Source organism: Pteronotus mesoamericanus, unplaced genomic scaffold, assembly GCF_021234165.1.
Source record: "Pteronotus mesoamericanus isolate MK-2021 breed Mesoamerican mustached bat unplaced genomic scaffold, CSHL_Meso_final scaffold_167, whole genome shotgun sequence".
Taxonomy (NCBI): domain Eukaryota; kingdom Metazoa; phylum Chordata; class Mammalia; order Chiroptera; family Mormoopidae; genus Pteronotus; species Pteronotus mesoamericanus.
In genome coordinates, this window is record NW_026555308.1 from 1,638,988 (window position 1) to 1,661,573 (window position 22,586).

Consider the following 22,586-nt stretch of genomic DNA (forward strand, 5'->3'; position numbering starts at 1 on the left):
GGCGCTGCGGGCTGGCTGCAGCAGTCGCCTGCAGGCTTTTGGGCCCCTTCAGCTCTGGTCAGCTCTGTGCCCGCAGTTCAAGATGCGCGACGGGAAGGACACTGCCAGGGGCCCGGTGCTCCAGTTCACCAACTGCCGTATCCTGCGGGGCCGGAGGCTGCTCAGGTGGTGTGTGGTCCCGGCGGGTGCGGGTCCCGGCGCTGCTGGAGTGGGGCCGGGGGGCTCAAGGCCCAGCAATGTTCATTTCGGGGGAGGGATGCTGGGCCGCTGATCCGAACCCGGCTCTTCTCTGTCCACAGGGAGGATCTGTGGGTGCGGGAGGGCCGCATTCTGGACCCAGAGAAGCTGTTCTTTGAGGAGCGGCTCGTGGCCGACCAGCAGCGAGACTGCGGGGGCTGCATTCTGGCACCAGGCTTCATCGACGTGCAGATCAACGGTGGGGTCCAGGGCCCGGTGGTGGAGACCCAGGGGAGGACCTCTGAGCACTGTGCTACCTCCTCTTTTCTGTGGCCATAGGTGGATTTGGCATTGACTTCTCTCAGGCCACAGAGGACGTGGGTTCGGGAGTAGCCCTAGTGGCCCAGAGGATCCTGTCGCATGGAGTCACCTCCTTCTGTCCCACTTTAGTCACCTCGCCTCCTGAGGTTTATCACAAGGTAAGGTCAGGCTACTGGCCTCTAAGGTAAAGGGGGCCCCAGAAGTAGCTAAGTCCTTAACTTAAAGATCTCTTCTCCCCCCAAATGTCCCCTGGCACTTGGATCTGATCTTAGCCTGCTGGTCTCTCTCCACCTGGTCCTGGGGTCTTGCCGCCTGGTCTTTCTGAAATTCAGGTGTCGCTCTGCCTGCCTCCCTAGATCCCTACCCTTTCCCCCAACACCTCTTCCCTCAGTTCCTGTCTGGCTGTCCTCTTAGGCCTCCACATTTGCTGCCTCAGCACCTTCACCTGCCTCTCCTATCCTGCAGTCTGGCCACCTCCGGGCTCCAGAAAATGCCACCTGGGGCCGCTGGGGACTCCCCGATAGCCTTAGGCGCTTTTCAGGCTTTTCTCCCCATAATGCGCCTGTGGTGTGTAGTAAACAGCCTTCCAGAGGGAAGCTCCATTGTAACCCAGACTTCCTCTGCTGCTCTTGCCTACACCCCACACTCTCCCCTTTTTGACCTTTTCAGACATTCAGGGGCCTGGGGTCCTTTTTTCTTGAAGAAATTTTACCTCTTTTTTAAAAAACGGATTTCTTTTTTTAATTTAATTTAATTTTTTTTGGAGAGAAGGGAAGGGAGAGAGAAATAAACACTGATGTGCAAGAGAAACATCAATTGGTCGCCTCTCAACATGCCCCCAGCCGGGGACCTGGCCCACAACTCTGACATGTGTCTTGACCGGACATCAAACCAGGGACCTTTTGGTTTTCGGGCTTGTGCTCCGTCCTCTGAGTCACACCTGCCAGGGCTAAGAAGTTTGACTTTTTATGCAGGGTCTCCACTTTGCTCTTTGCCACATTTTCTTTGTCTCATCATCTGTGCGTGTGTGCATGTTCTTTTTTCATGAGGTGTTTGAAAGTAGATTGTATGTTTCATGTCTCATCCTTAACATTTAACTGTTTCTTAAAAGCATGGGTATTATGTTGTGTGAGGGCAGTAGGGATATGGAGTTTAAGATAAACTACCATATTTGTTCCAGTTTTGAAGTAGGGTTTTGTTGGGTTTTTTTCCTTCTAGTACAAGATCCATTCCAGGATCACTGATTGCATTGCCCTCTGTGGGGTTCCCTCCCGGGTGTGTGAACAGTCAGAGGTGGGAGCTGTGGGAGGTGGGTGTGGGCTCCTGACTTTATCATCTGTCAGCTGGGAGGCTTGGGGTATGCCTTACTCCTTCTGAGTCTCTGTTTCCTCATACCTGAAGTGAGAAGAATAATGGTATTCATCTTTTAGAGTTGTTGGGCGCTCAGCACTGTGCTTGGTACCCATTAAGCACTTGGCAAACGTCAGCTGTGGACATCTTTCTGGAAATTTCTTCCAGCACAGGGTCAAATGCTAGAAACCAAACTCATCTTCTTGCTGCAAACTGGCCCCTGGTTCTGTATTTTCTGTCCTGGTCATCATTCCATGATTTACCCTACATGGAATCCTGGAAAATGCCCACCCTCTTGCTCATTTATTCTTCGTCCTTTGTCCTCCCCTTTCCCAGTCCCCACCAGTGAGGCTTAGTAACAGTTACCTAATCTCCCGAAGCGTGGCCTTGCCAAGATACAGGGCTCAGCACGTCCCTTACACTTCTCTGCGGGATAAGCACCATCCTCCCAGACATTCCTTCCTCACTTGCAAAGCCATTGCTCTTTCACTAGGCACATTCCAATTACTTGAGGCATTTGCTCTCCTGCCCCCCAGGTCTCTTCCTGGAAGGCCTCTGCTGCACCAGCTGGTTCACACTGCTTCCTCATCTACCTTTACAAGCACATTTGCCCATCATGATACAGACTCGGGTCTTTTTCCTTAGTAGAAGGAGTTTCTGCACAGTAGGATTTTTATCTTGCATTTTCTCCCCAGCACTCATCAGCCTTCTTAAACCTTTAAAGAATAAAGACCTTGGAAGCAGAGAGTAAACTGGTTTCCAGCAGTAAACTGGTGGAAATTGTGGAGGGCTTTGAATATGAAAAATATAATTCAGATATCACCTTAGAAACTACAGGACTGCTCACTTGGGTATCTCCCACACCCCTTCTCCCATCCATCCCACCTTCCTCCAAGGCCCATTCACACTGGGCAGAACTGAATCACCACTTTGTCAGAGTTACCCAGGTTCTTTGCTGTCGTGTTCTGGTCCATTGAGACCACCTGCTCTTTTTCTGTGGTCTCCTTCTACTTTTGTGCCTTTTGTTACCATTTCAAGAGGAAGATTTACTTGCATTGTGCTCTGTTTCAGATCCATTTCTGCAGAGGCAAGATCAGGCACCTCAAGGTGGCAGCCAGACCATGGCCTCTGGCCCTACATGCCCTTTACAGTTGACCTTTCCCTCTGCTTTCCTCCCTTGTAGGCGCCTCATTCCCTTCACCTCCAGGCAGTCCTTTATATTCTGTTCTCTCTGCTCTCTCTCTTTCCCTTATAAAACGCATTCATTGTCTTTTCCATAATCTTTAGTGAATTTATGTATGTTACATGACTTTTTAGGAAAAATAGCAGCCCTTTGTTCCCACGGAGAGGCAGTCACTTTCAGTTCCAACTGACCCTTTGCAATTTGCCCTTACATCTAAAAAAAACTGTTAGTGCTCCTGCTTGACCTTTCAGTGTAGGGCAGTATACATTTACTTCCCACCAGGAAAGATAAAGATTGGCTCTCCCTGGCCCCTTGAGCCCTCTCTTAAGCTCTTCCAGCACCCCATCCTCCCCAAACAGTTTATTGTAGTCTTGCTTAGCTTAGTTGTGTAAAGGGAATTTGTAGCTCGTTTACCTTTTCTTACCTGTCAGCTCTGTTTTCCTTGGAGTTAATACTCTGTTTACATAGAGTTCGGGTTTTTTTTTTAATCTACTAACTCAGTTCCAGGTTTTCTGCCAGTTTTCTCTTCCTCCTCCTCAGGATATTTAGACAGACCAAGATTCCATTTGTTTTGTCTTCCTGGGGAGGCCTTTGGGACCTACTCTTCCAGCACTGGCTTCCGGCCTTCCTGGGACGAACTGTCCTGGGAGTCCCCTTCCCCTCACCTGGTGGGGATTCCCTTGGCCTCTTTCTGCCGGATCTTTCTGTGCAGTATCCTGTGTCTTCCTCTTTGCTGGTTTACACCTTTGTTCGGAGGACAATATATATACTCCAGTGACTTTTGGAGAAAAGGGGGCCATGAGATACAAAGCTTTTGAGGTCTCAAAGGTCCAAAATGCCTTTATTCTGTTGATTGATATTTTGGCTATGTTAGAATTCTAAGTGAGGAGCCATTTTCCTCTAGAATTTTATTTATTTTTAATTACGTTTTAGTGATTATGCTATTACAGTTGTCCTGTATTTTTCCTCCTTTGTCCCCCTCCACCCAGCATACCCCACTCCCTCAGGCAGTCCCTCCATCCTTACACAGCACAGGTGTGTAAGTTCTTTGGCTACTTCCTCCCCTATACTGTACTTTACATCCTGTGGCTATTCTGTAACTACTTACTTGCACTTCTTAATCCCTTCACCTCTCACCCATTCTCCTACACACACTCTCCCACCCCCTTATCTTTAACCTTTGTCATTTTAATTATGATGTGCCTTGGAGTGGGCCTCTTTCCGGCCATCTTGTTTGGGACTCTCTCTGCTTCCAGGATTTGCATGTGTATTTTTTCCACCAAATTAGGGCTAAGTTTTCTTTCATTATTTTTTCAAATATATTTCCAGTGTCTTGCTCCTGCTCTTCTGGCACCCCATACTTCAATCAAACTATGAAGTAAATGTTGGATCGCTTAAAGTTGTCCCACAGGCTGTTTATATTATTCTCTTTATTTTTTATTCTTTTTTTTATTGTTCTGATTTGCTGTTTTTTGCTTCCTTATGTTCCAAATCATTGGTGTGATTTTCAGCTTCATCCACTCTACTGTTGTTTTCCCTGTAAATTGTCCTTTATTTCAATTAGTGTATCCTTCATTTCTGACTGGATCTTTTTTATGCTGCTGAGGTCCTTACTCAGTTCCTTGAGCATCCTTATAACCAGTGTTTTTGAACTCTGCATCTGACAGATTCCTTATCTCCATTTTGTTCAGCTTTTTTTCTGGAGTTTTGATCTGTTCTTTCATTTGGGTCATGTTTCTTTGTCTCCTCATTTTGGCAGGTCCCCTGTCTTTGTTTCTATGTATTAGGTAGAGCTGCTTTGACTCCATGTCTTGGTGATGTGGCCTAATGTAGTAGGTGTCCTGTAGGGTCTAGTGGCACAGCCAAGCTGGGTACTCGAGCTGTGCTCTCCGTGTGGGCTGAGTACACCCTTGTCTTGTAGTTGATCCTTGGTTGCTGTTGGCAGATCAATGGGAGGGATTTACCCAGGCCAGTCAGCTGCAAGGACTGGCTGGGACCACTGACCACCAATCTCTGCCCTCAGTTGAGGATCAGCTGTGCAGGTGGTATTGCACTGTGGTCTCTAGCTGTCCAATGGGTGGGCTGGCCCCTGGAGTTTCCTCAGTGGTACAGACAAAGATCAGCCCCTATCTGTGTTTTACCCTGGGCCACCCTGCCTGATAAAGCAGTATGAGATGGTTGCTACTTGTGCTGGGCTTAGAGATTTCCAGGTGAAGCCCTAGCTGTCAATCTAGGCCTGAAGCTCACTGAGGCCAGCTGCTACTTGTTAGAGAGGATTTGGGAAGTTATGAAAAATGATCCAAGAGCATTCATATGGAAAAGCGGCTTGGGTGGGCCCATAAGTTGGGTGGGGTGGAGTTTCTGGGGATCTCCAAAGCAGGTCAAACAGTGTTAGCCAGGTTGATGGAATCTTAGTTATGGCACCAGTATGTCAGCTCTGTGGGGTGAGGAGAACTCAGAAAAGGACAGTGGTCTCTGCTTGCCTTGATGCCAAACACCTCAGCCTCTCCCTGCACGCCACTGGTGCCTCTGAAGCCACCACCCTGTCGCCAGAGCCCAGAGAGAGTGGGTCTGAGTAGGTTGAGGCTGTGTGCGGGTTCTTTAAGAGGAACTGCTTGGGGCTCCAAAAGTTTTTTTCACAGATTCAATCCCCACTGGTTTTTGCAGCCAGTAGTTTTGGGGACTTACCTTCCTGGCACTGGAACCCTGGGGTGGGGTCCTGGTGTGGGTCTGGGACTCCTCACTCCTGAGATATCCCTCCCAAATTTTTATCCACCACCCGTGGATGTGGGCCGTTCCGTGTCTGCGCCCCTCTGTCTGCACCCTTCATACCAGTCTGGATGGGTATGGTTTCTTTAATTCCATAGTTGTCAGCCTTCCATTCAACTCGATTTCTGTCAGTTCTGAGCAATGGTTGTTCTATACTTTAGTTGTAATTTTGTTGTGGTTGTGGAAGAGGCGAACCATGTCTGCCTACCCTGCCATCTTGACTGGAAGTCCTTCTCTGGAATTTTAAAGGCATTGCTATACTGTTTTTTTAACTTCTGGAGTTGCTGATGAGAAGTTGGAAGCCATCTGACCCCTAATCCTTTGTGTGTGGCCTGTTTCTTTCCTCTGCAAGCTTGTAGGATCATCCCTTTGCCAGGAAGTCTGAAGTCTCAGGTTGATACCCTGGGGACTGGGGGGAGTTCATCTACTGTGCTAGCCTTTGGCAGGCCCTTCCAGCGCCCCCGTCCTCCACAAGTAGTTTCAGTCTGAAAGTTCGGGGTTTTGTGTCTTTGTTTTTCTTGAATTATTTCTTTGATGATTTTTCTCCCTCATTTCTCTGTCCTTTCCTTCTGGGAGTTATCCTCCTATTGGGCCTCCTGGACAGTTTCTTTTTTTCCTCTTTGATTTTTGACTCTGTTTTCTGGACATTGTCTTAGCTTTTTCTTATCTTCCATTTCTCTCCTGTTTTGTTTTGTTTTTTTACTTCAGTGCACTTTTTTGTTAATCTGAAAATAAAAAGGCGATAAATTTTAAGGTGAGAGGCAAACAAGGATTTGAGATTTAAAAAAATAGTATTTGGGAAGCATTGATTTAGGAGGAAGTCCAAATGTTTTGATTTGGAGACAAGGGCAATGAATATTTATGATAAGGAAAAGGGGAACAAGTACATCAGTAGAAAGGAGGCATTTTTATTGGTGTGGATAATACAGTGATATTAATTATAATTGATTTTAACTTTCAGTTCAACAGTCATAATGACTTTCTTGTTATCTTTGCAAACAGGTCTTTGGAACACAGAGTCTTTTCAAGCCTCGTTCAAAGGTTATCTTGCCCTAGTTTAACATTTCGAAGGAGTGAGACATAAGATGTGCAAGGCAGCTCCTGTGGCATGGCACCTCTGCCTCTGTTTCACAGTGGTTCCGCTTATTTTGGGGGCACTTGAATGTGGAAGTGCTTGCTTTTCCCCAGGAATGTTCCTTTTTTCTAACATCCCATTGTTTCAGGGGCCTGAAATCTCTTCTCACAAGCCCACTTTGCCTTGGATTTCTCCTCCCCCTTCAGTTATATCCTGTCATTTGTTGTGCTTTCTCTGTGTTCTTTCAGAGCCTTTCCCAAGCTGGTAGGCCTTGGTCATCAGCTCTGAGTGAGAACAGGTCTCAGCCAGCCACCAGAAGCACCCAGCCTGGGGAGGTTCCGGAGGGCACCTTAGGTTGAGATCCCCGAGTCCTTCTCTTGGGCTGATCGGATCCCCAGAGAAGAGTTTTCTTGTTTTCAGGGGGAACAGTCCTGACTGGTGACATTGCAGGAGCATTAAAAATGCAAACTTTGTTTAATTGCCCCATTTTCTGCTTCTACCTGCCTGCCGGGTTCACTTCTCCAGGCACTGGACAGGGCACACTCAGGGATTCAGCTGCTCTTCAACGAGGCGTCTGCTGTTGGTCCCCCAACTTCTCAAGGCACCAGGTGCTGCCAAGGCCTGAGCCCATGGGGGCTGCGAGGCCTCGTTCCCTGCCTGTCCCTGCTGTGCTGACCACATCTGCCCAGCATCTACTTGCTGGACTCGCAAGTCGGCCGGCCCTTCCCATCTTCTCTGTCATACTGGGTCTAATTAAGCCTCTTTACTTTTCTGTACTTCTGTCCCATGCTCACCCCAGGGACTCTGCACTATCCTATGGGCTCCCTGCTGGGATGCCTGCCTGCCTGTCCTCCTCCAAGATACTATGCTGTGTGAATACCTGTTACACAGTTGATCCTCCCGACTCTCCAGTTCCAGGCACAGCATGGCTGCACCATTGACGCCTGAGCCCCTCCTTTCCCCCCTCTGCCTGGATTGCATGTACTCTGGCCATCAGGGAGGCCAGGCCCTTCACCCTGTCTGGATCCAGGCCCTTGGGGCCTGCACTTGACTGTGTTCCAGCTAGGACTGGGGTCACTTTGAGTGCCAGGGCAGGCGGAGTTGCTCTCAGTGTCCATGCACCTGACCACTGCCTGGGGACTCTCCTCATCCTCACAGGCAGGCTGGTCTTACATCCCAGGACCTGTCAATTCTTGGTGCTCCTGACCTTGTGTCCTTCTTGTTCTGAGCGTCGTGCTTTCCCTGAGCATTGTTGGGAGCCTTTGACCATCTTCTAATACCTGATGGAAGGCCAGCGGGCACTGGGCTGGGCTCCAAACTCCGACTTTGGCTGGGCTGTAACCTCTGGGTGCTGGGCCATGGGAGGCAGGGCTTTAACAGCTGGTTCCCCCCAGGTCCTTCCTCAGATCCCTGTGAAGAGTGGTGGTCCCCATGGGGCAGGGGTCCTCGGTGAGTGGCTGATCTCTCTCCTTGACTCTACCCTGGAATGTTCCTTGGGGACCTATTGTCAGCCTGTACACCTCCAGGTGCCCACTTGGGGTGGTAGGGTGGGTAGGCGAGAGGGGCCGAAGCAGGGGCTACAGGGTGGGAGGCCTGCTGGAGCCATCTGCTCCCCTCCTCTCAGGGGTGCATCTGGAGGGCCCGTTTATCAGCCGGGAGAAGCGGGGTGCACACCCTGAGGCCCATCTGCGCTCTTTTGAGGCCAACGCCTTCCATGATGTTCTGGCCACCTACGGGTCCCTGGACAACGTTCGCATTGTGACGCTGGCTCCTGAGCTGGGCCGCAGCCATGAGGTGATCCAGGCACTGACAGCCCGTGGCATCTGTGTCTCCCTAGGTGAGGGGTTGTGTCCCCACTGGAGGGGGCAGGTCCACCTGGGGGACCTGGGCTGGTTGCAGAGTCTGATTCTAGGTCCCTGTTCAGGGCACTCGGTGGCTGACCTGAGGGTTGCGGAGGAAGCCGTGCAGAGTGGGGCCACCTTCATTACCCATCTCTTCAATGCCATGCTGCCTGTGAGTGCTGCCACAGCTTCCGGGTGGGTGGAATCAGAGGCTCCTGCTGTGGCTCAGCATTCTCTCTCCTGGCCCTGCCCAGTTCCACCACCGTGACCCAGGTATCGTGGGGCTCCTGACCAGTGACCGGCTGCCCCCAGGACGCCACATCTTCTATGGGATGATCGCTGATGGCATGCACACCAACCCTGCTGCCCTGCGCATTGCCCACCGGGCCCATCCCCAGGGTGAGAAGCCGGGCAGGGTGGTGGCAAGTAGGAATACCAGGTGAGACAGGTCCTGAGGCCTCTTCATCCCTAGGGCTGGTGCTGGTCACTGACGCTGTCCCTGCCCTGGGCTTGGGCAATGGCCGTCACACACTAGGGCAGCAGGAGGTGGAGGTGGATGGGCTGACAGCCTATGTGGCAGGTGAGTGACCCTTGTGCCCACTGGCTGCTCACATTAGTAGAGCCCCTCAGCGTCTGGTGGGATGCAAGAGCCTAGGTGTGCCCTGCTAACCCACATCCCACCCAGTGTACCTGGTGGCCCCCATGCCCCACTCCCCCCCACCCCTGCCCCCAGAGCCGATCCTCTCTGCTCTCAAGGCACCAAGACACTGAGCGGCAGCATAGCCCCGATGGACGTCTGTGTTCGGCATTTCCTGCAGGCCACAGGTCAGCAAAGCTGGTTCGGGGGGCGGTGTGCACATGCACGCACATGTGTAGGGGGAGTGGAGGCTGCATCTGAGGGAGGCTGGAGGGAATGGGGTGACCGCCAAGGTCCTGTGTCTACATCCCTTGTCTGTCATGTCTAGTGGTTCTTTGGGAATGAGCAATGGTAACGTGGCCAAGGTCCCATCTGTAGGGAGTTTACAGCAGGGGGAGAGGAGGACAAGCAAGCAAATGGCTGGAACCCAGGGTGATAGGCACCCAAGCCATGGCATCCAAGATAAGGGTCTTGGCCTGGGACCTGTGGGATTGCAGGAATTGACAGGTGCAGAGCTGTGGGGAAGTAAAGGGGACCAGAGCAGCAATTCAGACTCCAGGATTAAGCTCTGTGGGGGCTTCTTCGGGGGGATTGTATATTCTCGGGAAGGTGGGCAGGGGTATCTGGCAGAGGCTGTGGTTGGGATTCTTGGCAGCACCAGGGTAGGGTGTTATGCCAGGGGCTAAGGGTCACCAAGGTCTAAGGTGCTGTTTAGAGCAGCAAGGGGCAGACTGGGAGGCCTAGCCTTGGGGGGTGATACAGGGAATGGAGAGAATTGGGTTTGATTACTTTACCTCTTGGTGGGGTAGAGGCAGAGCATCTAGTCTCAAGTGGCCTCGTGGATGCCCAGGGTACTGCTTTCTTGTGGGGTGCGCTCTCTGGGACTCGGGAGGAGGAGGGAGGGGCCCATGAGCATTTGGGTCCAGATGGTCCCTGCAGGGCTGGGAACAGTGAGTGGCTGGGAACAGTGTGAACCTGCTGCAGAGGCCTGGGATGTACTCCCCCGACCCTATCCGCAGGACTTGGAGCTCCGGGGGCTGTCCGGGTGGGGGAAGGGGGCACCTACAGAGCCAGCTGGAAATCGAGGATGGTCACCCAGCTGTGTCTCCTGAGCAGGCTGCAGCGTGGAGTCCGCTCTGGAGGCTGCGTCACTGCACCCTGCTCAGCTGCTAGGACTGGAGAAGCGCAAGGGAACTCTGGACTTGGGGGCCGATGCAGGTCAGGGCCTTATGTGGAGCAGCCTGGGCAGCCTGAAGACTTAGGAATTCTTGGGAGGCCTGGGACAGAGACAGGGAGGGCAGAAGGGTGGGATCCTCCCTATGTCCAGGCAGCCTTACCCCACCACCAGCCTTGGTCTGGCCCCCCTTTCCCATCAGGCCAGGCTTTCTGGCATCTGAGACAAGGTCAGGCAAGAAACTGTTGGGACCTTAATCCTTTGTCCCCCTGCTGCTGGTTCCAGGGCCTCGGTTAGTCTGTGCTGGGTCAGGGCATCCTATACAAGTCGTGTCCCAGCCTTGGTTTCTCCATCAGCCTTGGCTGGGGGTAGTGGGGGCAGTCACACCCCTGCCTCCTTCTGACAGCCCATCTCTGACCCAGACTTCGTGATGCTCGACGACTCCCTCCACGTCCTGGCCACGTACATCTCAGGCGAGTTGGTGTGGCAGGCAGAGGAGGCCAGGCAGTAACCAAGGACTACGGCTGGAAAGGACCCCCATCCCCATCTGGACGCTGTCAGTCCTGGGCTGTCTAGGAGCTGGTCTCCCGGGAGTGAGTGGGAACCTGCCCCAAGTGAATGGCTGTGGCCCTGGAGGCAGCTGGCTTGGATAAACCATGTAGCCCACAGGACTTGCCTGGTCTCTGAGTTTTGCTTCAAAATAGGCTCCTTGCTGTTTCCGCTGTCACCCTGATGGTCCTCCTCGGGCGGGCCATGTGGGGGTTGTGGCTTAGGGTTGGCAGTGGCCGGACTCCAGCTCAGCTTGGCTTTGTGAGGAGGCTTTGTTGGGTCCATGAAAGTGATGACAGGGCCCCTTTCTGTTGGAAGGATGTGTCTGAGGCCTGCAGACTTGGATCCAGATAATGTCATTTTGGAAGTAAGTGAAGGCAGGAGAGGGGAAGCAACAGGCTATAGGTTGGAAAGCTAAAAGTGGCAGGAAAGGGCTTGGGGACAGTGAATATAGGCAACTGCAGAAGTTTGCCTATTGTGTGGGTTGAGATAAAAGATACATCTTAGAATTTTAAACAGAAGGGCATTGATCGTGGAGACAGATTAAGAGATGAGCAGGGAAGGGCCTCAGGTGGGCACCGCAGAGGTTTGGGAGGCCAGGTATATGTGGGTGTCCTGTGGTCCTGCTCTTTGCACCAGAGTTGTGCAGGGCCTGGGCACTTCGCCCAGCAACTTCTCCCCTACCTTCAAATGAATCCACACTCGCCTCAGGACCCCAGGTTGTTGAGCTGATTACAGGAGGCAGTGGTTGAAGGGCCCCTGAGCTGATTGTGGCCACTGCCCAGCCTCCATTCCACCTTCATGAACCCTCTGGATAATTCAGGCTCCAATTGTTTTGATGTCCTTTCTGAACAATCCCATCCCTTGATCCCACTCCTAGGAGGGTGTGATGACCCATCTTGCACTCTGGTGTTTGCACAGCTGTGGGTGATCCTGTCTGGTGCTGGTGAGCAGTTCATGTTCACTAGTGTCCTGTGCCCTGCAACTGGACCCCACCTCTGAGTCTCCTCAGTCGTGGCAGAGGTCCCCAGGAGACGGCATATGAGCTCAGCTGCTGTTAAAAGGTGAGCAGCGGTTGTTAGCTTTCTGGTACTCGGTCCTGTCCTAGTGACCTAAGGTTATTCATTTGCTCGCCAGAAATCCAAAGGGATGCCCTGTTGGTCATCTAGGGCAATGAGTCCCAGAGCTGGTGAGCATCAGGGCCAGCATTTGTCCTGACAACCCTGGGAGTCTCCCGTAGACCTGTCACCAAGGCCTGTCTGGGTGGAGAATCACGGAGGGACTGGTTGAGATGGTGGCCAGCCACGTGACACTAGAGGTGACAGGACAGCTCTGGCTGGGAAGAAAGAGCACTTCAGGCAAAGGGAACTGCTCTACAAAAGCCAGTGACACACAGGCTTAGTGTGTTGGAGGAACAGAATTAATGGCCACGGGGGCTGGAGAGCGGTCCAGGGATAGGGGACCGGAGCTCAGCCCTGCAGTTGCAGTGGTGGTTCAGATTTTATTTGAAGTGTGGGGGCAGTGGCTGGAGGGTTCTTTTTTATTGCTTTTTAAATTATGGTAAAATATACATGACAATGACCATCTCTACCATTTTTAAGTGTACAGACGGTTGCTGTTAAAGTACATTCACACTTGTGCAATCATCACCACCATCTCCAGAACGCTTTCATCACTCCAGACGTAAATTGCACACATTAAACACTAACCCAGATTCCCCCTCCTCCAGCCCTGGCACCGGCCTCTCCACTTTGTTACTGAGTGTGAGGATGCCATTTTAAGTATGCCTTCAGGGTGCTGGGGGGTGAGGTGCTGGGGGTGGCAAGGATGCACCGAGGGGCTGGCTGTGGCGTGGCAGTGGGACCAGAGAGAAGTGAAATGGAAGGACAAGCTTTCCCTAGTGTGGGTGTGGACTGAGGAGGGCAGAGGAGATGATGCTAAGTTTGTCCCTGACTCACTGGTGAGTCAAGGTGACTCACTGAGGAGAGGCTGGGGTGGGATCCCTGGCAAGGTGACCTGGTGCGTCCCCAGCATCTCCCTGGCTTGTGTAATGTGTGTGAATGGGAAGACTTGGGGCCCAGTGTTGGTCATAGCCAGAACCTCCTGACTGACAAGTTCGGAGGCCAGTGGCTTTTACTTTATACACGTTGAATGTGCCAACTGCATGCAGCCTTGATGCTGGAGGGGTCCCTTGAAGCCTGGAGCTCCACATGAGGATGACAGGGACACCACAGGGTAAGATGCAGTAAGGGCTGGAGGCTGATTTACGGAGAGGTTTCAGGTGTGGACCAGAGAAGGCAGTTTGGGAGTCAGGGGTGGACAGTAGCAGTCACCCTGGAATAGGGGCTGGGTCAGAGCAATGCAGCTCTTAAAATGAATCTGTAGTAGACAGTTAGGTATGAGCAGAGTAGGAAAGTTAGGCCAGGTGCAGAGGGTCACCAGGGCTGAGAGCCCCCGGTGCTTAGCAACAGGGCAGAATTGCAAGTCTTTGCATTACCACTCCCGTGAACATTAACCCCTGGAGATGGTATCCAGGCCTCAGTTGGGTTTCAGCTCCAGACCCAGAGAAGCAGCAAGGCCAAGGAGAGCATCAGGGCGTGCTACAATGACTAGTGACCCTCTGCCTTGGTGCTGACCAATCAGTGATCATGACAATCATGACCCTGAGGAGATACAATTGGAAAGTTTGTTAATGTTCTGAGATCCACCCAAGACCTGCATACAAAAGCCTTCAGTACTGAGTACCTGTAGCAGTTCTATGGAGCACCCCCAAACCTTTTCCTACCCCTTTCCCTAAGTGTGTTTTCCCTGCCTCTTCTAAGCTCCAAGGGCCCTTATTTGTCTCTGTAACTTCTTTCCTGAGACCATTTCTTCTATGTCTCACTTCTACCTCTATGACTTTCTAAATAAACTTTCCCTTAGAGTATGAGTCTAGTCTTTGAATTCTTTCTTAGCCAGAACACAAGTACCAAGGTTGCTGAACTGAGGATCAGTCTCACTCCAGTGGTCTAACACTTGGTGGTGTTTTTCCCCCAAAAAATACAGTCTGACCAGCTGTGCCGCACCCTTCAGTTGGGGCGCCAGGAGGCACTAGATCAGAGTGGAACCTCAAATCCAAGATGGGGTACAGCACGCCAGGACTCACCTTAGAAGAAACTCCTTCATGAGGGTGGGTTCTGCAGAATCAAAATGGAAGGGGCCCCTGCAGGGCCATTTGGGATTAATTTTTTTGGGGGGGGAGGTCAACTATATTTTTTAGTTGAACAACATGAAGTGCGGGCATTACGTGGTGGGAATACATGAGTCTATTTTAACAGGGTAGCCAGTGTTCTCTTAAATGGATATTCCCTAACATAACCATATCCCAACATGGACAATTACATTTCCTCTCACCCGCACCCCACCGATTCCACATTCCTGACCCTCAGAAACGGTTAGATAATGTCGTTTTAAGTCTTTCAGTTTCAGAGTAACTCAGTCCACATGTTACATACCTAATACACTGGCTGTGTGACATGGCACAACTTCCTGTTTCCTCCCTTGTGCCACGAGAGTTATAGAAATGAGTGAGAAACAAAATAGCACAGGCCCAATGCAAGCGCAGAACCTGGTTTGCAGTGAGTAAGCCACACAAATGGGCCGAGGACATAAGCAGACTTTCAGCCCCGTCCCGGGGTGATTATGGTGATTGTCCTGCCCCTCCCTGGGTGGAACTTGACCTCACAATGTCAGGCCAAGCCATTGCATTCTTGGCCCAAGGTCGCTCTTCCGCCACGGAGAGAAAGAAGCTCTGGGCTAGGACAGAGAAGAGCTGGGGGCTGTCCCTCCCCTCCCTCCAGCCACGGTGCCTAAGAACACTGTTGCTGCAGGGGAGTCCATCTCCCCTCCTGCCCGCTGTCCTGGGAGGGGCAGCCAGAGCCAACCCATGCAGGGGACACCCTGCCCCTCGCCAGGACTGACGATTGGACTGGCCCGGCTTGGGCTTTGCACGCTGGTTGCCATTGAGGCCCCACAAGAGCTGAGAACTGTCCTACCTCCCCCTCTCAGCTGCCACTCCCTGTCCTACTCCTCCTCTCCACTCAGCTACCTTTTTCAGGGCCACCAGGACGCACGCTCCCATCCCTACTTCCCTGACAGGTGAGCCCTCAGGTGGGCTCTGCCTGCTGCTCCACTAGGCTCTAGTGTTCACTGTGTTAATTCTCCCCTTCCTGTACTCTACAAACTCAAGAACAACATGGCCATGCTATGGTGTGATAGGCTCTAATTAAAACACACAAAAAAAGACTCCGGTTCATATTCTGCAACTTGCTTCCTTGCCTTCAGAGCTTTGCCCTGTTCTTTTCAGGAACCACACAGAATTCTCCAGCATGAATGTATCGCAATGTATCGTTCTCTTTATAACTATTTTGGTTCTTATTTTTTGGTGTGACATTCTGACTAAAGCCATGCTTTCGGGAAGATCCTCGCACAGCTTTGCCTTCATGAGTGAGAGCTGCCTAAGAGTTTCCGCAAAGCAGACGGACCCCTTTTACTAACTTTTTATATGGAACGCTTCATGAATTTGCATGGCATCCTTGCTAATGTGCCACTCTAATCTCTGTATTGTTCCAATTTTAGTATATGTGCTGCCAAAGCGAGCACCCATTTTATTAATTTTCCTTCGCATCGATGTTACAGAGGCCAAATGGTTCTAAAAAGGCTTGTAATGAGAAACGTCATTCCCTGCCTCGTGTCTCCATACTCATATTCCACTTGCTACTGGTTTGAATGTTCTTCCTGTGATTTATGTCCATCTTTCTAAAGATCATCCTTGTATTGAGATACCTTATGTCTTGATTCATCACTTGTTGTCACTATCTATTGTCTTTGAGGCAAAGGGGATGAGGAGTCAACTCACTCCTCCTTCCCTCCGTCTCTAGGTTCTACCAAGATGGAGTATGATGATATTTACTGGTTGAATCAGTGCGTCTGTATTATGAGCGAGTATCTCTCACTGCTGTGATGAGTTGAAATGCCTAGGAAACTGTTTTGGCTTCCTATCAGGTATGGCTGTTTCTCTGAAGCTTTCCTCATCTCTCTGCAGCTCAGACATGTGCCCTGACTGGGAATTGCACCAGAGACCTTCTGGTTCACAGGCCAGTGCTCAACCCACTGAGCCACACCAGCCAGGGCTCTCTGTCAGCTTCTTAACTCCATAATTCGAAGTGTCGACGTGGTGCCCTGGCCAGGTAGCTCAGATGCTGCAGCAGCATGCCGATGTGCCACGGTTTGGGGTTTGATCCGCGGTCAGGGCACATACAGGAATCAACCAGTGAATGCCTGAACGAGTTGAATGACAAATCGATGTTTGTCTCTCTTCTTTCCACTCTAAAATCAATCAATCAGTCAATCAAAAAGACAAACAAAAAAGTTTTATGTGGTGAATCCGACCAGAGAATCTATCATTTTCAGAATTTTTCTGGAGCCCTTGAGTCCATGTTCCGCATTCCTATCCGGGATGTCTCCTCACTATCCATGTAAAATTGTACCTCCTCCCTGCGCACTCCTGAGCCTTCCCTTTGCTGATTTTCTCTCTCTCCCACAGCACTTGTTAACTTCTAACAGTCCATAAGATTTGTTTATTTGTTTATGCTTGCCGTCTCCACGCCCTCCCCCAACCACAAGCCCCGTGGTATCAGAGTTCCACGAGGGCAGAGATTTTTGTGTTTTGTCACCAGTGACTAGCCAGTGGCTATCACAGTGCTTGGCATGGTGGGAATGCTGAATACATAGTTGCACAACGGACATCACCCTCCTGTGCGATCTCCTCCTCCTCACGTCCTGGACCTCATGCCTTTGTTCCTTGGTTTACTTACTCATTTAGTGGAGCACATCCCTTCAGTAAGTTTCTGAGAAAAGGTGCTTATGAGATACATACCTCACAGTAGGGGTTATTGACGTAGGTGAATGTGCCCAACGTTCCCAAATGTTGGGTGTGGCTTGGTATGGTGGCAAGAGCGGGCCTCTACCTTGAGCTTGTCTCTGTGTCCACTGAGGGGGAGAGTACCTGGAGAGGGGTTGGCAATGGGCGATTAGCAGCGTGCATCAAAAGTCCTGAGAGGGATGCCTGCACTTTGACCCAGCCATTTCACCTGCTAAGAATTTCTACTAAGGAAATGAGTAAGGGTGTGCCTGGATTTAAGCGCAGGGCCTCGCTCCTGGGGGGAAAAGGCTGGGAACCACTTCAGTGTAACCCAGGATGGAGCTTTATCAATACATGGCTCTATAAGCTTTAGGCTTCTTCCGGAGGAGTCCCCCTGGGTGAGACACTGTTAGGCGAAAAAGGTGAGCGTCAAAGCAGCAGGAGCCCTTCTGGAAGATGGAGGGTACATGCGCCTTTTTGTTGTTTGTAAAGGTAAGTAAATGTGCTGAGGACTGGAAGTCTGGGCAGTCAAACACAGGCTCTATAGCCTAATGGTCCAAGGACGGCCTTTGGCATGTGAGTGTCAAGATTCTGGTCCTGGCAGTACGAGACCTAGGGCAAGCTACGGAACTGGGCTATGCCTCAGCTTCCTCATGTGAAAAGCTGGGCAACGATAACTGGGTGCTTGTTTAGAGTAAATGAGAGCAGGCATGGAAATTCCTTACTAAGAGTAAGTGCTGCTGAATAGAGTTAACGGGGCTGTTACTGCTATCCAACAATTAATCCCAGCCAGTGTGAATTAAGGGTTCAGTTATTTTATACTTACTTCTGTATTGTCCAAAGTGGTGTATTAAAAAAACAAACAAACAAGTAGACTTTTGGAAACAGGAAAAAAAAAGTTTATTTAAAAATACGCAAACCTTCCGGTCCCAAAGATGACTCTAGTTTTGTTTAAAACATCATCGTAGTCCCACAATGTGACTGTATGAATGCCACTGAAACGTACACTAAAATGGTTAATGTGGTGAGTTGTGTGCATTTTACCACAATTTAAAAAACCAACAATAGCATCATCATCGGCAATAACGACTTTGAAAACAATTCAGCACCCTCAACTGCACAAAATGTATGAGCAAACAAGTTCTGAAAGTGTTGCTGGGACTATGAGCAGACATGAGGTGGGATTTGTTTTCTGCCTTAAAACTATGACTCGATAGCCTACATTTCCTACAGTGAACACTACTGGTTTTGTAACCAGTCAAGGTGAGCCTGCCGGTGTGCACGCAGAGCCCGGCTTCTGAGTCCGAGAGGCGGGTTGGAGCCCAGCCTCGCCTCTGATTCGGGTATGACCTTGGCGAGCCGCGAGCCGCGAGCCGGCCCCGGCCCCGGCCCCGGCCCCGGCCCCGGCCCCGGCCCCGGCCCCGGCCCGCCTCATTTCCCCGCCTGGGAGCCTGGGGTGACAGCTCGCCGCCTCCACAGCCCGGCACCGCCCTGCGGCCCTGGGATTGGCTCCCTCTGGGTCGCGCCCCCCCACCCCCAGGCGGGCCCAGCGGCTCCGACCCGCTGGGCCTCAACCCGGAAATGCGGCTCGTCGGCGTCGCCGGGGCCAACCAGGGCCGCGGCGGCGCGGCGGCGGGCACGGCCAATGGGTGCGGGCGGCGCCGGCGGTTCGGCGGAAGTCCCGCCCAGCGTCGCGCGGGAGCGGGGCGGTGCCGCGGGCTGTGAGCGGCGGGGCGGGCGCAGGATGAGGGCGGCCATTGCTGGAGCTCCGCCGCGGGGAGGAGGACGCTGAGGAGGCGCCGAGCCGCGCAGCGCTGCGGCCAGGTGCCCGAGCCGACGCGGGGTCCATGGCCAGGACCACCAGCCAGCTGGTGAGTGCGGTCGCGGCAGCCCGGGCGCACCGGCCTGTCACCTGTCCGAGCGCGGCGGCCGCTTGGGCCCGGCGAGGTGAGGCGGCCCGGGGTTCCGAGGGCCGGGCGGCGTCTCCTCTGGGGCCGGGCAGGAGGGCGGAGGACCGTGCGCACCTCCTCAGCCGCCGAGGGGAGCCCGGTCCCCGTGCGGCGTGCGCCGGCTCGGCGGGGGCGCTGACAGGCGCGCGGAGGGCGGGGGAAGCCGGGGGAGTTGTCATCGGCCCGTGGCGGTGGAAGTGTTTGGAAAGTTTGCTCTCGGCGCGGCCTGGAGCCGAACCTCCGGGGTTACCTTGGGCTGTGTCTGCGGAGGAGCCGCTGTGAGCCTTCGCGTGGAAACGGCGTCGCGGCGCCTCTGTCCGCAGCAGAAGCAGGAGGTGCGAGCTCTTGCTCAGAGCCCCTGGTGCTCCGGGCCTTCCCAATTCCTGGTCAGCTTGGAGTGTGACACTGCTTTCCCGGCCCGGCGGGTGCTTTCCTGCCTTGAGTCCGCGCTCCGGCACAGGCACAGGTGTTGTGGGAAGCCCCTGGGAGGCTCGGCTGGAACCCACGGCGGGGGTCGGGGTAGGGGTGGGAGTGGGGGTGGGGGGTTTGGGGGGAGGGACGGTGACAGGGAGGGGAGGGATTTTCGGGGGGAAAGAAAAAGAAAAGGCTTGTTGGGTTAAATGTTCTGCTAAAAGTATCGCTGGTGTTTCTGTGTTTTTCCTTCGTTGTTAAAAGTACCCCTAGTGCTTTTATGTTTTGCTTTGTTTTGTTTGTTTGTTTGTTTGTTTTTTTACTCCGCTCCGTTCTGGGCTCTTGGGAAGATGGTTTAGGGATTTATACCTTGTGTGCGAATGGGAGGTGGGTGATGGAAGGATGTCTAGACAGTTTGCAAGTTTGGTTCCAGAAGCAAACCCCTTAAGTGAGGGAAGATCCATGAAACGTACGTGACCCTTTATCTTTTTTTTGGGGGGGTGGGGTCATGAGCCTCTGAGAATCTGATGGAAGGTATGTGGCCTCTTCTGCGCAAAACGCACAGCTGCACGGAGTTTTGTCATTACTTTAGGAAGCTCTTGACCCTTCTGCAGCCCACCCGTGAACTTCACGTTAAGAACACTTGGCTTGGTAGAGATGGGTGATAATCCAAAGTCTAAGAGCAAGTGTAGGAGGACCTGTTCTGTTGAGGAAAATGGTGAAAGGCAATAGGGATGTCTTTGATGACTGCGGCATGTGGTGCCTGAGCTGACGTGCAGGGGCAGCGCGATTTAGGATGCTTGGCCCACTCTGGTGGAGGCCGAGGCTGACGATAACCCTGGATGTTTGTAAAGTAAACTTTCGCACAGCGATGCTGTTGCAGTGCAGTGTGTGCACTTTGACGGCGTCCGTCCGAAGAGGAAAAGAGTGTATATTCTCATAGTTTCGGTAGCTCCATGTGATGGACATTTGACATCTGGATTTTTCATGTGAGGACAAATAGATTAGCGTGGTTCAGGTGAGTTTGCCGTTCAAGTCGGGAATTTTAAGGTGTCACTGTATGAGAACCCCTGTCCCAGTGATTAATTTTCCCGTTTCCTGAAGTGTGTCCAGCCAGCGCAGGGTACACGAGCAGTTGTGAAGTCTGAAAATGGCCTAGCCGTGCTTGACAGTAAGGCGCGCCCCATGCTGTAGTGGCACTGATTGAGCACTTCCTTTAAGGCAGGGACAGGCACTTGGCCAGATAGCTCACACGTGTGGCCTGGCTTCTGCCGACAGTGTTGGAGGTGGGTTTCGTCCCCATTTTGCAGATGAGGAAACCGAGCAGTGGCAGGGGCCCGGGAGCCACCCTGGCCCTCAGGTGAGGAGTGCCCTGGGGGAGGGTCTGCTGGGCAACTCCGTGCAGCACTCAGTCTCAGGAAGTCCTCAGTGCCACTGCGCAGGGTGTCTTCGCCGGGGATTGCGCCTGAATGTCCTGTCCGTGCTGAGGCCAGAGGGGCATTGTCACACGGAAGGACCGCACGCTTATTTCTTCGGGCAGAGAGCTAAACTCTGTGACCCCCGGAGCCTGTTGCAACTTCACGCTGTCAGAAAGCAGCTGTTTGGAAAGAGGTTCTGGTTCATTCTCATTGGAGGGCTGCTGTTCTGAACGGGTGAGGCTCGGACTCTTCCCGTTGGAAAAAAGAGCTGTGCAACAATTTCGTCGAGTGTAAAATTGGCGACCAGACAGGGTAGCTCCCTGCAACTCTAGGGTGGCTGTGTGTTTGCAGAGGGGGCTGTATCTGCGTGGGTATGTGGTGGGGAAAGCAGAGAACCTGGACAGAAGTGGGTTCAGACTAGCTTCTTCTCACGTGGCCTCATGGAGCGTGACGTATTCCTGTCCCCATGGCGCCCCTAGAGCAGTTATACTGAGTTGAGCCCATAGCTGGCAAGGTGAGGTCCCCATGCTAATAAGAGGTGGAAGTGTAGGTTGGCTCTGCCCTTGAGGCATGAGTTTCATAAGAGGGTTCACGGCAGCATCCTGTGGCCATGGGGGGCCTGAAAAGAGGCTTGGTGCAGCTAGTTAAAGACAGTTTGGGGAGGAGAAAAAGGCATCTCCTGGGTGTGTCCCCCTTGAATTTGTGCCCTTGTCTCCTGAGCCACCTGAGGCAAGGTTTGGGTGCAGGGAGGGCATGTGCACGATGACCTGGGAAGCACTGCAAGACTGGCTGTGGGTTAGGGGAGAGGCAGGAAGCTTTGTTGCTTGGGAGGAGAGCCTTCACTGGCCCTCCACTGTGCCCCATTCTTAGGGGTGCCTTGTGTGGAAATGTCCTCTGGCCGGAACGAGGAGCCCATGCTGCGGACACTTGAGGCCGAAATGACTCCCTCAGCAGGTGCGAGGGTTAGGGCCCGTGTTGTGTGCCTGCCTCTCCGGTGTCAGCTGGCTGGCTGTAGGGGGTGTGGAGCGCAGTTGTTTTGAAGGCAGGTTCAAAGGGCAGATCACCAGGGAGGAAGTGCTGGTGTGGAAACTGTAAGTGTTGGACAAGTATCGTTCAGGCCTTGTTGGTAGTGCGTTCTTCTCTACTTTAGCAGATAGAATTCTTTACTTTTTCAGTGTGACATCAGGTCCTCAACACATTTTTTTTTCTTCAATACTGAGAACCTCGGTGCATCATCGCTAACTGAATCAACACAACCCAACAGGCAGAGTGCGGTTTCCCCAGGGTAGTGGGGAGTGTGTTCTGATGCTAGTGATTTAGAGGAGAACGGCGTGTTGGGGGGGCGGCGGCGGCGGTGGTGGCGGTGGCGGCGGTGGTGGTGGTTCTTCTTTTGTAATTGTATTTAGGAAGAGAGGAAGGTGGGGAGAGAGCAGGAGAGAGGAGACAGGCAGACATCGATGTGAGAGGGAATCATCGATTGGTTGCCTCCCGTGCGCTCCCTGACCGGGGATCAAACCCAGCCTTTTGGTGTGCGAGACCACACTCCAAGCAAGGGAGCCACTCGGGCAGGGCCATGATGGTTCTTGGAGTCTGTTTTGAGGGCTGGCTTGATGCTGCTTGCGTTTATATTCTTGCACAAAGTCTGTTTCCATCCTCTTAGTCTAGGACACGTTTCAGATTCAAACTGATATCTTTACTCCAAGAAATGCCACTTTGTTAGGGAGATAGTTCATTCCAAATGATTGACACTTGAGGGCTCCAGATCCCTTGAGCAGAGCAACTGAGTCAGGTTTCTGTTTAAACAGTTGGGGTACACACAGGCCCCGCAGA

The 22,586-nt window shown here is 52.4% G+C and overlaps 1 protein-coding gene and 1 non-coding gene across 4 annotated transcripts; one reads left to right on the plus strand and one right to left on the minus strand.

Annotated features, from left to right (window-relative positions):
• The first annotated feature begins 3 nt into the window (after positions 1-3).
• Positions 4-12,102, plus strand: AMDHD2 (amidohydrolase domain containing 2). Of its 3 annotated transcripts, XM_054589443.1 has the most exons (11): positions 4-165; positions 300-436; positions 517-656; positions 8,270-8,324; positions 8,500-8,712; positions 8,800-8,888; positions 8,971-9,115; positions 9,189-9,296; positions 9,473-9,541; positions 10,470-10,571; positions 10,950-12,102. In XM_054589443.1, the coding sequence occupies exons 1-11, from the start codon at positions 83-85 to the stop codon at positions 11,036-11,038; spliced, it is 1,230 nt and encodes a 409-aa protein (XP_054445418.1). In that variant the 5' UTR covers positions 4-82; the 3' UTR covers positions 11,039-12,102. The 3 variants fall into 3 exon arrangements, 2 of the variants coding, with proteins under 2 accessions (XP_054445418.1, XP_054445420.1); XR_008530492.1 differs by lacking the exon at positions 10,950-12,102 and having other exon boundaries at positions 9,450-9,541; XM_054589445.1 differs by lacking the exon at positions 10,470-10,571.
• Positions 12,103-15,613: 3,511 nt separating this feature from the next.
• LOC129083985 (U6 spliceosomal RNA) lies at positions 15,614-15,717 on the minus strand. The gene has a single exon (XR_008530549.1). It is a non-coding gene; the product is annotated as a U6 spliceosomal RNA (small nuclear RNA).
• Positions 15,718-22,586: the final 6,869 nt, after the last annotated feature.

Coding starts and splice junctions, on each gene's coding strand:
- AMDHD2 (XM_054589443.1), top strand. CDS start 83: ATGCGCGACGGGAAGGACACTGCCAGGGGCCCGGTGCTCCAGTTCACC. Junction 8,889..8,970: donor TCTTCAATGCCATGCTGCCT/GTGAGTGCTGCC, acceptor GGCCCTGCCCAG/TTCCACCACCGTGACCCAGG. Junction 9,116..9,188: donor CCACCGGGCCCATCCCCAGG/GTGAGAAGCCGG, acceptor CTTCATCCCTAG/GGCTGGTGCTGGTCACTGAC.